The sequence below is a fragment of the Mus musculus genome, chromosome 12, assembly GCF_000001635.26.
Source record: "Mus musculus strain C57BL/6J chromosome 12, GRCm38.p6 C57BL/6J".
Lineage (NCBI taxonomy): Eukaryota > Metazoa > Chordata > Mammalia > Rodentia > Muridae > Mus > Mus musculus.
This window is the reverse complement of record NC_000078.6, coordinates 107,909,609-107,923,518: the sequence shown is the minus strand read 5'-3', so window position 1 is coordinate 107,923,518 and position 13,910 is coordinate 107,909,609. Positions and strand designations below refer to the sequence as shown.

The 13,910-nt window shown below is 49.5% G+C and overlaps 1 protein-coding gene across 15 annotated transcripts in view; it reads left to right on the top strand.

The window, feature by feature from the left end:
• Bcl11b (B cell leukemia/lymphoma 11B) overlaps positions 1-13,116 on the top strand; it is a 93,743-nt gene extending 80,627 nt beyond the window's left edge. For all 15 annotated transcript variants that reach the window (XM_006516111.4, XM_011244153.3, XM_006516114.4 and 12 more), the window contains one exon: positions 6,105-13,116. In XM_006516111.4, coding sequence (XP_006516174.1) covers positions 6,105-8,119 — 2,015 coding nt within the window. In that variant the 3' untranslated portion in view covers positions 8,120-13,116. The remainder of the gene's footprint in view (positions 1-6,104) is intronic.
• Positions 13,117-13,910: the final 794 nt, after the last annotated feature.

Below are 13,910 nucleotides of genomic sequence, written 5' to 3'. Positions count from 1 at the left end.
GGCCCACGGTGACAGGAAGAACACATTTGTTCAGTCCTTTCTGTCCCGGTTCCCACTGTTTGAGCTCCCGTGTGTGGGTCCCACGGATGGCAGAGGGGCCCAGGCTCCCTGTATTTGCTCAGGGTTCTCTGAAGCACAGAGCAGAGAGGATTCCGCAGTTTGCAGGGAGAGTCAATGGATAGATCTGTCTGTAAGACTGAGGCCAGCTGAGCCTGTCACTAAGTGTCAATAGCCCTACATAGCCTCCCCACAGCCACCGTCAGAGCCACCACTCTATCACTCCCTTCTGCGGGTCGGCACGGAGTCAGTTACCACAGTTCTAGCCTAAAGCAACTCATCTTGACTTTTTGTTCCTGCTGAGATGGAAGGTCAAATACCAAGACACACGTGCCTCACCCCTATCCTAGGCCCTTGAACTTCAGGCACTTCTCTCCTGAGCAACTTTTCTCCTTACAGTGCACCACATAGACACCGCCACTTGCCAGCCGGGGAACGTCAGGCAGATCTCCTCATCTCTTCCAGTCCTCAGTTTCTTCATCTGTAAAATGGAACTGATGGCAGTTGCAGTTTCTGAGCTGTGGGCGCGATGCACGAAGCCTGTAGTGTCCTTAGCTCATTGCTGCCCATGGTAGAGATTTCTTACCGTCTGTCGCTACCTCTGCTCTACTTTCTGCCTCCCAGAGCTGAGGTCCGAGTGATGACTTGGGTACCAGCAGGATGCTTATGGATTTGTAGATGGCTATAAGTGCTCAAGGAGCCCCGGTTGACATTTTCTCTGTGACATTGTGAAAGATGTTTTTAGTTTTTGTTTTTGTTTTTGTTTTTATTTTATTTTATTTTATTTTTTGAGTGCTGGAAGATATGGGGATTGGCAAGTACTCTATCACTGGGACGCTGAAATACACCTCCAGCCGGAGGGGGGGCAGTTTAATTTAATTTAATTTTTAGATTCATTTGTATTTTATTCTGTGTGTATGGGTGTTTTGCCTGCTTGTGTGTTTGTGTGGCATGTGCATACCACGCCTACAGAACCCAGAAGAAAGCATCAGATCTGCTAGATCTGAACTTACAGACAGATAGCTGTGACCTGCTGCGCGGATGCTGGGAACGGAACCAGCGTCCTATGAAAGAGCAATCAATGCTCTTCACCGCTGAGCCACCTCTCCAGCCCCATGGGGAGGGGGACAGTTTTTAAGTGAACATGAGATGTACTTGTCACCTGAATAATGGTTGTACTGGTTGTCATCATGAAACTGTGGAGAGAGCACTCTTAGCAGTTATAGGGGGTGTGCGTCTCAGGGGTTGGGGTGGGGTTTAAGTGATGAAGCAAGACAAGACCAGCCTTCTGTTTGGGTTCGGGGTGAGGAGGATCACTGTGAGACACCCAGGGGTACCAATTACTGTCCCAGGTTCAGCCACCTCACTGCCATGTGGTCCCTTCACTAGGTCTCCCAAGCAGCATATGTCACCAATATGCTTTTTGGCTCTGTAAAATGACTCCCGTATTCCACCCTAGAGTGAATGCCTGCCACAGGGTAGACATAATGGGAGACTGTCCAGGGACAATCAGTGGCCTTCCATGAGAGGGCACTGTCAACATGGAACCATTGACAATGTGACACACGCAGGGAGGCCTGGGAAGGTGGTGATGGCACGGTGATTCTCTAAACTGCTGTCCCCGTGGTCTAGCATGATCATGTGATCATGATCCTCACTTGGCTTCCCTCAGAGGTGTTAGTGAACAAGGGTGACATGAGCTGAGGTAGCGATAATGCTGAGTGAGCCGTGCAGTGCTTTGTGGTTTACTGAGGAGCCCGGGCGGCCCAGACCAGTTCCCCTGCTTGATCAGAGGTGTCCTTTAACATTTGCTGCTTTTGAGTCAAGCTACATTACTCTTCTTCCAGGCCTTAAACCAAAAGGCATCCCTGAAACACTCAGAGCCACATACAAGGATGGGTAACAAACCCGCAGTATATAACACCTACTGCCACATTTATACAGCAGTGAGCGGTGGATAGAGGGAGGACCTCACAGTCCCCAGGCCAAGTAGGAAGCAAGGCTCAGAGAGGTGACATCTCATGTTTGGCTACACCCTTTAGAGATCAAGTTCCAAGTGTTCAGTGATGCTCCTATGGGGGGTGGGGAGTCTTGTCAGAAGAGATCTGGGGTAGGAGTCTGCGTTTGAAACTCCTCAGACAACATACTGAAAGAACAAAGAAGGCTCAGTGTGTGTTCTAAAGATCTATGAAAGTAAGGAGGGAGGAAGCAAGAAAAGACACCGCAGGGCCCTCTCTGGGTTCTGAGCTGCCCCGTGTGATTTAGTGAGACAAACGCAACTGACATTTCTAGGTCTGTAGGCCAGGATTGGTGCTTCTGAAGTCATTTGGACCCAGCAGTTAGCATCATTAGCTGCAGCCGCTACAGCAGTGTAAGGCTAGTGGACCCTGTCCCAGCCATTAGCAAAGCAGCCACCGCCCACTGCAGGGCACGCACTGGGCCACCTGCGTGCAGGTATCTCTCTGAGTTCGATGCAGCAAGGACGGGTTTGGGATGAGCTAAGCAAGCCCTGAGTCTGACGCAACCTGCTGTCTAAGGCTCTTCTTGTCTAAAAGCAAGCCATCTGTGCCTGTGCTGTGTCTATAAAATACTTATTCAGTTCCTGAATAGAAAGACGTTCCAAGTGGCTCGCCAGAGACTCTCTGACGTTGTTTAGTTCTTAAAAGTGAGCAGCCCCATACTCAGGGCTATTTGTAGGCGAGAGAGAGCCATGAGGTCGTCACATGTAAACGAACATTTTATTTTAAAAAAGAAGGGGGTGGCTGGAAAGAGAGTTGTCAAGGGAGGGCCTTCAAGGGCTGGGGGATTTATTTTTTCTTTCTGTCAGGTACTGGGGGAGGCTGCTGCCTATAGTGAGTGAAGCCTAGAGTTCTGTAGAGGGACACTTAGGGGCTCTGATGAAGATAGCTCTCACCCCAGGGTGACAAGTGGCCCTGAAATCTGACCGGACAAGTAGTCAGCCCCCTTTCTCCTCACAGTTTAACTATGGAGGTGACATCTGGGTTCTAGAGCATGCAGGTCAGAATATGTGTGCCCTTCTCTCTGCTTTTCTAAAACATGGAATCGGTTATGGCTACCTAGTTACATAGTCTGCTTTGGACTTCGGTATTTGTTGGATAGAACAGTCTAGAAAAACATGTGGCCACCAGATAAAGAGACAGGAAGTACTTCAGAGCAACTCAAGGAAATGGAGATGCTGAGAAGAGATGGGCCCCAACTTAAGAACACCCCAGATCTCAGCAACCATCCTCTGTAAATCCATTACTTAGAATGGCTGGGGCCCAGAGAAGGGTACAGAAACACCTTTAATTTGATATGTGACCTCCTAGGACATGGTACTTCATTTGTGTTGATAGCTCCAATGTGTCTGAAAGGGACTTGTATTTACCTTCTTAAGAAACACATACACACACACACACACACACACACACACACACACACACACACACACACGATGTGAGGAAGAGTCTGAACCTGTCTTCTGGCCAGCATTAGCTAATAAGCTGAGTATGGAGCAGTCAGGGCTTTGGAGAGGCACGGCTCCTGTTAGCCTAACAGTCTAGTCACAAGCATCGTGGCTACCCAGACCTTGTGAAACCAGGCTAGAACAGAAGATTCTCGCTAGAGGTCATGTTGCCCAACACAGACCCACCCAGACAGGCTGGGACAGCTGGCGAGAGCAGTAGCCTCTGTTCTCCCAGACTGTTTCTGTTTGTTGTCGTTTTGTTTAGTTCTGCTGGAGGGTCTGGTGTGGAGGACTGTACCAAGGGCCTCATATGCTAGGCAAGCCCTGTATCCTGAGCTCTCTGGTGGCAGTTTAAAGGATGGAGTAAGGCCTGGAGAGACGGCTTTCTGTAAAGGAATGCTGTGCAGGTTCGAGAACCCGAGTTCCAACCCTAGGATGCACATAAGAAACAAGGAATGGTGTCATTTACTCCTATTCTTAGGATGCGGGATGTGGGAGAGGACCTCCAGGACACACTGGCCAGCCGGTCCAGCCTAGTCTGTGGGCTCCAGGTCCCAGTGAGAGACCCTGTCTCAAAAAAGGGAAGATGGCGCCTGATGGAGAACAACACTGGAAGTTGTCCTCAAGCTTCCTCATGCATGTATATATACACACATTCATGCACACATGAACACTCATGTACAGCAGAATGAGGCTGGACTTCCAGGATTCTCTTATTTCCGTCCGTCCTTCTCTGCTTTGCTCCCCTCCACACCAAACCCACAGATGCAGTATCAGGGGATGTCGGGAAAATCCCTGGCTTGCAAAAGCATGTCTTGGATTCCAGGGCTACTTGCCCTGGGCCTGCTGGTGCAATGGTCCAAGTGAATCCCAATGCTGCCCCAGGTTGACACGGTACTTCTCTGTGAGTCCTGGCCGGCTGGCAAACCTAACTTAGAGAGGTGCATGCTGGGAACAGAGGCTTCAGAACATACACACACTGTGGGGGTAGGGGGTGCAGCGTCCTATGAAGTGTCGTTAGCTGACAGGAAGTGAAGATGTTGTCTACCCAGGATTGTAGAAGCCCCAGGTTAGGCTGGTGGTACAGCAAAGGTGGTGGCTTCTTAGGTCCATTTCCACAGCCCTGTCTACTGTAGGGTATGGTAACAGCGTTTGTATTGGCTTTGCCGGGGAGTTTGAAGCTACTGACTTAGTGTCAGTGTTGATATCTGTTTGATAGAGGCAAGTTTAAACGGAGGAGACGGGCTTTTCAAGACTCAGGCTGCCATACTATGTGCCAGGTCTGAAATAAGAGGCCTGTTCCTACCGCTTTGGAGATGTTACATCCCATGATGGTACACAGGCCTGTCCATGCCTGTCTTGCTCCTTTAAACTATTAGGAAGGTTCTGGCAAGTGGAATGTGGCCTCATGTCAAGGTCAACAGCTCCAGACAAGAGATTCGGCTTCCATATTGTGGCCGGCCCGATTGACCGACAAATCTGTAGTATTTTGGCTCAGGGCCACCAGTGTCCACTGCGATTTCTTACTGATGTCACCCGAGCCAGTTGTAACAAATCAACACGTGTGGCTGCTCATCCTGACTGCTGTCACATTTGGTGGCTGCCTTTCTGTCCCTGTGTTTTCTGGCAGAAGACACCAAACCGCTCTTTTAGACTAGAGTCCCATCCCCCACCCCCTGCCCTGCTTGGGGGGCTGGGGCGCTGATTTCCACACAGTGGGTGTGTGAGGCCATTGGTAAGGGTGGGTAGCGGGCTCTTGCCCTGTGCTAATCTTGCTTCACCTACCTGGGTTTCTATCGGACAGTATTTTCTGCACAACACTGGCCCATGAAACGGGAATCTCCTGTGGCTAAAAATCTCAAACGTAGGCAAGGTATCATGGTGCTGTGTGAATGTCTGTCTCTAGCATTCCTGGGGACTGGGCTTGAGTCCTCAGACACGCTAAGCAAGCATTCCACGACGGAGCATCATAGCCATTTTTGTTAATTTTTTTTCTTTTTTTTTAAGTTTGCAAAGCAACAGAGTCAGTAGTTGCCAAGGGGAGGATGCAGTGGAGTGATTTTCATCCCAGAGGAGGCCTTTCATGACGAGCATACTTTTCTGTCTGCACCACTGGAGGGTGGGGTATTAGCATTGACTATGTGGAGGCTCTCCACCCCCCTTTTGCCCCAGCAGTGAATTATGAGGGTGGGGTCTCCATGTCACCAGTGACTGAGTCAATAAACCTGGGCGACATGGTGAGGAGGTGACGCTTATACCCTGTCTCTTACACAATGTAGCCATTGTCACTGTCTCCCATCCAGCCCCCAAAATGATGAAAATAAGAACACCTACAGGGGACGCCGGACCTAGTAAATGCAAGCTAGTCCCAGGTGATCCAGAACCTGCTCATAGATCCCGTGTTCCCTTGCCGTCGGGGGAGGCTCGTCTACTGCACACGTGACTCCAAGGATTCCCCAGGCCTGCTCCTCATAGATCTTGTTTTCTCTGGGTGGATGCGGTGAAGCCGGTCCACCCCTGTGGCCATCCCAGCTCCCCCGCAACTGCTCACACTCTGCCTTTCTTCTTTATGTTTCCCCAGGTAAAGATGAGCCTTCCAGCTACATTTGCACAACATGCAAGCAGCCCTTCAACAGCGCCTGGTTCCTGCTGCAGCACGCACAGAACACACATGGCTTCCGAATCTACCTGGAGCCTGGGCCGGCCAGCACCTCGCTCACGCCCAGGCTCACCATCCCGCCACCGCTCGGGCCGGAGACCGTGGCGCAGTCCCCACTCATGAATTTCCTGGGGGACAGCAATCCTTTCAACCTGCTGCGCATGACGGGCCCCATCCTGCGGGACCACCCTGGCTTCGGTGAGGGCCGCTTGCCAGGTACGCCACCGCTCTTCAGCCCACCGCCACGCCATCACTTGGACCCACACCGCCTCAGTGCAGAGGAGATGGGGCTCGTGGCCCAGCACCCCAGTGCCTTCGACCGAGTCATGCGCCTGAACCCCATGGCCATAGACTCTCCTGCCATGGACTTCTCCCGGCGGCTGCGAGAACTGGCCGGCAACAGCTCCACGCCGCCGCCCGTGTCCCCAGGCCGTGGCAACCCTATGCACCGGCTGCTGAACCCTTTCCAGCCCAGTCCCAAGTCCCCGTTCCTCAGCACGCCACCGCTGCCACCCATGCCTGCGGGCACACCGCCACCGCAGCCGCCTGCCAAGAGCAAGTCCTGTGAGTTCTGCGGCAAGACCTTCAAGTTCCAGAGCAATCTCATCGTGCACCGGCGCAGCCACACGGGCGAGAAGCCCTACAAGTGCCAGCTGTGCGACCATGCGTGCTCGCAGGCGAGCAAGCTCAAGCGCCACATGAAGACGCACATGCACAAGGCGGGCTCTCTGGCTGGCCGCTCAGACGACGGGCTCTCAGCTGCCAGCTCCCCTGAGCCGGGCACCAGCGAGCTGCCAGGTGACCTGAAAGCGGCCGATGGCGACTTCCGCCACCATGAGAGCGACCCATCTCTGGGCCCCGAGCCTGAGGACGACGAGGACGAGGAGGAGGAAGAAGAGGAGCTGCTGCTGGAGAACGAGAGCCGGCCTGAGTCGAGCTTCAGCATGGACTCGGAGCTGGGCCGTGGCCGCGAGAACGGAGGTGGCGTGCCACCGGGGGTGGCGGGCGCAGGGGCTGCAGCTGCGGCTCTGGCGGATGAGAAGGCTCTGGCCCTGGGCAAGGTGATGGAGGACGCAGGGCTGGGCGCACTGCCGCAGTATGGGGAGAAGCGGGGCGCCTTCCTGAAGCGTGCAGGCGACACGGGTGATGCCGGAGCTGTTGGCTGTGGGGACGCGGGTGCACCGGGTGCAGTGAACGGGCGCGGCGGGGCCTTCGCGCCAGGCGCAGAGCCCTTTCCAGCTCTCTTCCCACGCAAGCCAGCACCGCTGCCCAGCCCTGGGCTCGGTGGTCCCGCGCTGCACGCGGCCAAGCGCATCAAGGTGGAGAAAGACCTGGAGCTGCCACCTGCCGCCCTCATCCCATCTGAGAACGTGTACTCGCAGTGGCTCGTGGGCTACGCAGCATCGCGCCACTTCATGAAGGACCCATTCCTGGGCTTCACGGATGCGCGCCAGTCGCCTTTCGCCACATCGTCGGAACATTCCTCTGAGAACGGCAGCCTGCGCTTCTCAACGCCACCCGGGGACCTGCTGGACGGCGGGCTGTCCGGGCGCAGTGGCACGGCGAGCGGGGGCAGCACACCTCACCTGGGTGGTCCGGGTCCTGGGAGGCCGAGCTCCAAGGAGGGCCGCCGCAGCGACACATGTGAGTACTGCGGCAAGGTCTTCAAGAACTGTAGCAACCTGACGGTGCACCGGAGGAGCCACACCGGCGAGCGGCCTTACAAGTGCGAGCTGTGCAACTACGCGTGCGCGCAGAGCAGCAAGCTCACGCGCCACATGAAGACGCACGGGCAGATCGGCAAGGAGGTGTACCGCTGCGACATCTGCCAGATGCCCTTCAGCGTCTACAGCACCCTGGAGAAACACATGAAAAAGTGGCACGGTGAACACTTGCTGACTAATGATGTCAAAATCGAGCAGGCTGAGAGGAGCTAAGCGCATACGTGGGGGACACTGCGTGCGTGCGTCTGTACAGCGTGACCATCGCCAACCTTCGCCAACGGGACCGGTGACCGGACTGGCCTCTGCATCCCCGGGGCCCAGGGAGGCGGCAGTCCAGCCTAACCTGTGTCTGCGAAGTCCTATGGAAACCTGAGGGTTGATTAAGGCAGTAAAAAATTAAAAAAAAAAAAACAAAAAAACAAAAAAATTTGTGGAGCCTTTTAACTGTGCAATAATTTCTGTATTTATTGGGTTTTGTAATTTTTTTGGCATGTACGTGCAGGTACCTATTATTATTATTATTTCTGTTTAAATTCCTTTAAAAGATTTTGTTGAGTATCCATCCCTTCATTTTTTTTTTTAATAACCCAGTAGTAGTCTGAGCAATGACTCGCAAGTGACGTAGAGGGAAGCTATCTTTTAAATTATAATTTTGTGTGTGTGTGTGGGGGGGTGCTGCTTTTTTGAAATTTAAGCTAAGCATGTGTAATTTCTTGTCAAGAAGCCAACACTTAAATGACTTTTAAAGTTGTTTGCGTTTTCATCATTTACTTTGTCCTGAAATGAAAAGTGGCATGTGGGATTTTTTTCCGGGGGGGAGGGGTGGCTTTCAAAACCATTTTTTTTTTCCGGGAGGTGGATGTACAGCGGATTACAATCTTTAAAATTGTAGCACTTTGTCTTAGCATCGCATTGGAGAGTTAGCACTGATGTCCTCCTGAGCCACAGAGGCGTCTCTGTGTGGAATTCAACTTTCATGCTATGGAAGGAAAATGTTGAGGGGGGCGTGGCAAACGAGCCTCTCCCCCACTTGGGACCCCGAGAATCTTTTCCAGGGTGACTCTAGGAACAGCCCCCACATCCTGCAATTGTGTGTTACCAGGAGATATGATAATGTCCTTTTCTGGGGGAGCTTGGCGTATTGGGAAGCCGCCTCTGCCCTTTGCTGTAGATTTGGCTGCATAAAATGGGCCGAGGATACCCACTGGGTAGACAGCTGTGGCCTGTAGTGGCGGGAAAGAAGAGACTAACAATGTTCTCTCAGGCTTCTCCTGGCAAGATGGCTTCTCTTTTCAGCCCCCAGCCTACAGATAAATCCCAGGTGTCCATTGCTACAGTGGTAACTTGACTGTGTCCCAAGCAGACAACTGGCCCTGATGGTGAACTGGAGAAGTTAGCTGCGGGGTCGCTCATCTCACGCTGATGGGCACTGTAGGGCAAAGGAATCTCACCCGTTCTCTCTTCCCGGAGGAGCTGGTAAGAGTTCTGTCCAAGGTGCCCCACGCTGCTTCCGTTTCTGTGTTTTGTCTTTTCCTTCCTCCAATTAAGTTGGGACATACTATACATTGGACTTGTTGGGATTTGATGTTTGAATTCTGTTGACCCGCACTTTAAAGCTTTTGTTTGCATTTAAATTAAATGGCTTCTAAACAAGAAATTGCAGCATATTCTTGTCTTTGGCCCAGAGGTGGGTTAAACTGTAAGGGACAGCTGAGATTGAGTGTCAGTGTTGCTAAGCGTGGCATTCACAATACTGGCACTATAAAGAACAAAATTAAATAATTTATTGGACAGTTTCTCTACTGCCATTCAATTTGATGTGCGTGCCTTGAAAACCGATCTTCCTATTTGAGTCTCTTGAGACAAATGCAAAACTCTCTTTTTTTTTTGAGATGAAAAAAAAAAAAGACTTTTTAAAAAGCAAACAAGAGAAGTACATTCTTTAGAAACAAAGCCACATTTACTTTAAATTAAAAAAAAAAATCCTGGTTGAAGAGAGAGGACGGGAAAATGCCATAAGACCAGTCAAATGAAGAAATAAACCCAGCACAGCCCTGGACATCTATTAGCAGAATCGTTTTCAGACCCCCCTCCCCCTTTTTTGGGGCAACGCTGCTTAGATATGGAGTGGAGGTGACTTACTGCTGAATTAAAACTCACGTGACACAAGCCGATATTGTTGAATGAAAAAACAAACAACAACAACAACAACAAAAAACAATTCAGGAACAATGGCTGATTTTTTTTTTCCTCCTAAATTTAAATTTAGTGCACTCTGTCTTAAAAATACGTTTACAGTATTGGATACATACAAGGGTAAAATAAATCGTGTGTATGTGTGTTGGAGCGATCTTTTTATTTTATTTTATTTTCAAAGTCTGCTTAATAGGTTATACAGAATGCCACAATGGCTAGGTGTATATTGTTTTCTTTTGGTGATGGGGTTTTAGTATACATTATATATATTGAAATTTCTTGATTACTGTCAAAGTGGACCAGTATTTGTAATAATTGAGACTGCCTGGGCATTTTACAAAATGAGAAGAAAAAAAAGTCCTTTTTCTTTTCCTTGAAACCGTTACAGTAAGTTTTAAATGGTGGGTCTATAAAATCTGCTCTGTCACAGCAACCTGTAAAGTCGGAGTTTTAGTAAATTTTTTTCTGCCTTGGGTGTTGAATTTTTATTTTGAAAACAAAATGTATAGAAACTTGTATTTGGGGTTTAAAGGGGGATTGCTGCAATGTGTAGAAAAAGTATGTAGAGAAAGTGCTTAATATTGTTACTGCTTTGCAGAAGAAGAAAAAAAAAATCACACTTCTGACCTGTGCGTATTTTTCTCTCCCACCTCCCTCTGGAATGGATCTATTGGTCGGTTCATATGATGTAGGCTCTCGCTGTATTTTTAACTGGAGCTTGTAATTTTTTAACTGTAAGCTTGTCCTTTTAAAGGGATTTAAATGTACCTTTTTGTTAGTGAATTTGGAAATAAAAAGAGAAAAAAAAAACAAAAACAAACAGGCTGCCATAATATATTTTTTTAATTTGGCAGGATAAAATATTACAAAAAAAAAATCCCCCACAAAACAACAAACAAACAAAAATCCCACCCACATTTGTATGTTAAGTCCTCTTGTATGGGGTGGGGGGAGGGTTGTTTGACAACCTTCAAGAGAAAAAGACACAGAAAGAGACATGCTTTGATTCACAAGTCATTTTAGTTGTATATAGTCTGTCAGAATTGGCCTACTCAAAAAGAACTGTTGGCTTTGGGCTTTCATTCGAATGCCCCAACTTTGCATCTGGCCTCCTTGGTGAGGCCACAGCCGACTTGATGGCAAGTCCTTACTTGTGTTGAGTGGAGAAAAGAAAGCCCTTCCTCCAAGAGGCAGTCTATAAGATGGTAGCGCGGTGAGAGAGCAAGGGAGGTTACCTTCTCCGCTGTGGCTACTGCGGCCACCCCCTCCACCCCCTGGCCACGCTCAGGAGCAGAGAGAATCGACAGCTGCTTTTGTCCTTGAGCAAACCTGGATGGAGCAGCGAAGCTTCTGAGAGGAGCAGCTGGGCCCAGGGGAGCCTCTGCCACTGAGACTGGTGCAGGCGGGACAGAGGAGAGCCTTGCACGCAGGTCCTGTTCCCTTGGAATGTCTGCTCCATTTTCCCCCTCTGTCTCTCTGCTTTTCTCTGCAATTCCATCCGTTTCAGACCAGTGAGGCCTGGAATGAAGGAATTCTGTGCCTTCCCATCTATGTTCCCTCCGTCCTCCCCAGGCTCTGCCTACTCTTTGTGGACTCCTCTTTAATTTTCTTCCTCCTTTGCCCCCTCTCCCCAAACCCTCTTTTCTCTTCCTTTCTTCTCTCCTTCTTTTCTTCCTCCTCCTCCTCTTTTCTCCTCCTCCTCCTCCTCCTCCTCCTCCTCCTCCTCCTCCTCTTCTTCTTCTTCTTCTTCTTCTTCTTCTTTTTCTTCTTCTCCTCCTCCTTCTTCTTCTTTTTTTTTTTTTTGTAAAGCCAAGTAGCTTTAAGATAATAAAATGGTTGTTTATTGGATGAGGGAATAATGATACACTCCACAAATACCTATATCAGGAAGCCATTTTTTTTTAATTTCAGGAAATGTAAGAAACCATCATTTCAGGTTATGAAAGCGTGATTGTGCATCTTTCCAGGCAGATCTTTACTAAATGCAGAGTCTGTCTCACTGTTTCCCATTTGACACAGTTAAAAGATGGGGGCCTAGTGGGAGGCCAGGCCTAAGTCTCAGTGTCCTGCATGCCTGCCCTACGGCCCAGGGTTACCCTGCCCTTTTGACACCCTGCCTCTCTGCTACCTGGGAGCCTCTGTGTGGTTCTCCTGTGCTCATAAAAGCTAGCCAGTGCTCACCAGCTCACCTATCACCAGAATGCCAGGACTAAGCCATCCTAAAGCACAAGGACTTGTGTGTCTCTGTCAACTGCAGAGAGAAGAGGATTTTTGCTTCTCTTATCAAAGAGAAAAATCAACCAACCAACCTACCCGAAGCAGGTGACCCAGCCTAAGGGCTCTACCGCGGGTGACCCAGCCGACCTCAGGTCGGGTTCCACACTGCCACAACTTTACCCAAAGTTGCTCCCTATTGGAACCTGCCACTTGCCATTGGAGGGTCATGGGGGGGTGGGGGGAGAGGAGACTGGATTACTCGAAGCAAAATGTGAACCCTGAAGCGAACACAGCCTTCCACCTGGCCCTCCCCGTCCGAGGTTTGATTCCGTGATTTTGGTGCTTTCTGTGTCTGCCCTGCATAGCCAAGGCACATTGATCTCTGCGGTTTGCTTTTGTACTGGCAAGGCGGAATATTTTTATTACCTTTTCTATTACGTATCGTATGAGCTTTTGTTGTTTGCCTAGAGGGTTTGTCTCTTACAGCAAGTTTGGAGCTATTTATTATTGCTTGGTATTTGTGCTCTGCTTTTAAGAATGGGCACTTGGTTTTATTTTTGTTTGTTTGTTTTTTTGTTGTTTTTTAATTATGGATAAAATGTTGAGATGACAAAAGGTCATTTCAATATGGCTTAGTAAAAATATTTATTGTTTCTTCTCTGTACAAGATTTTGGGCCTCTTTTTTCCCCCTTAATGTCACAATGTTGAGTTCAGCATGTGTCTGCCATTTCATTTGTTCAAAACCAAGTTTGTTCTGGTTTCAAGTTATGAAAATAAATTGGGACATTTAACTTGATCTCCAAACCTTGTCCTTTTCTGTGTCTTTTAAAGGTGGGGGATGGACAGCTTATTTCTAAGAGGGGATTGAAGGTCTCTGTTTTCCCTTCTGATTTATGCTTTAAGTCCATGGCCAGGAAGAGAGAGAGAGAAAAAAAAACCACTTCCAGGAAGCAGAGAGGTTTGGAAAGGCTCTTAGCCCCGGCTATACACCATGTGCATACACAGTGAGGCCTTGTCTCAAGAACAAACAGCAAAATTAAAATGAAGAGGGGAAACGGCTATGAAAAGCAGTTCACGGCAGCCCAGGGTAACTCTGGTAATCACGGATCTTCCATGCTATGCTCCCTTCTCAGTCATGGTCAAGCACCTCTGCCGTGGGTTTAGCAGATGCTGTGACCATATCCTGAGTTCAGTTAAATCCCGGGTTGGGCCACGTGAAACCACTTATTTATGTTTTGCCTGGGAGGTGGGGAATATGGTCTCTAAGCTCTGCATTCTGGAAGCAGTAGCCAGGTCTCAAGTCTGAGGTTAACCTGGGTTCTAATATTGGGGTCCAGGCCAGCTTGGGGTGTATAGCAAGATCATGTATGAGAAAGAGAGATAAAGAGAAAGATGGGGGAAGAAGGAAATAGAGAAGATGGGGAGGAGGGGAGAAAGGAAAGGAGAGGAAGGAAAGAGGAAGACAGGAAGGAGGAACAAAGGAAGGAAAAGTGACAGGCAGAGACTCAGAACTGGAAACCAATGTATTGGGTCCCAGACAGCTTCTCTGTGCACTTGAGCAGCTGCTCTTGGCTTTCCAGGTCCTGAATG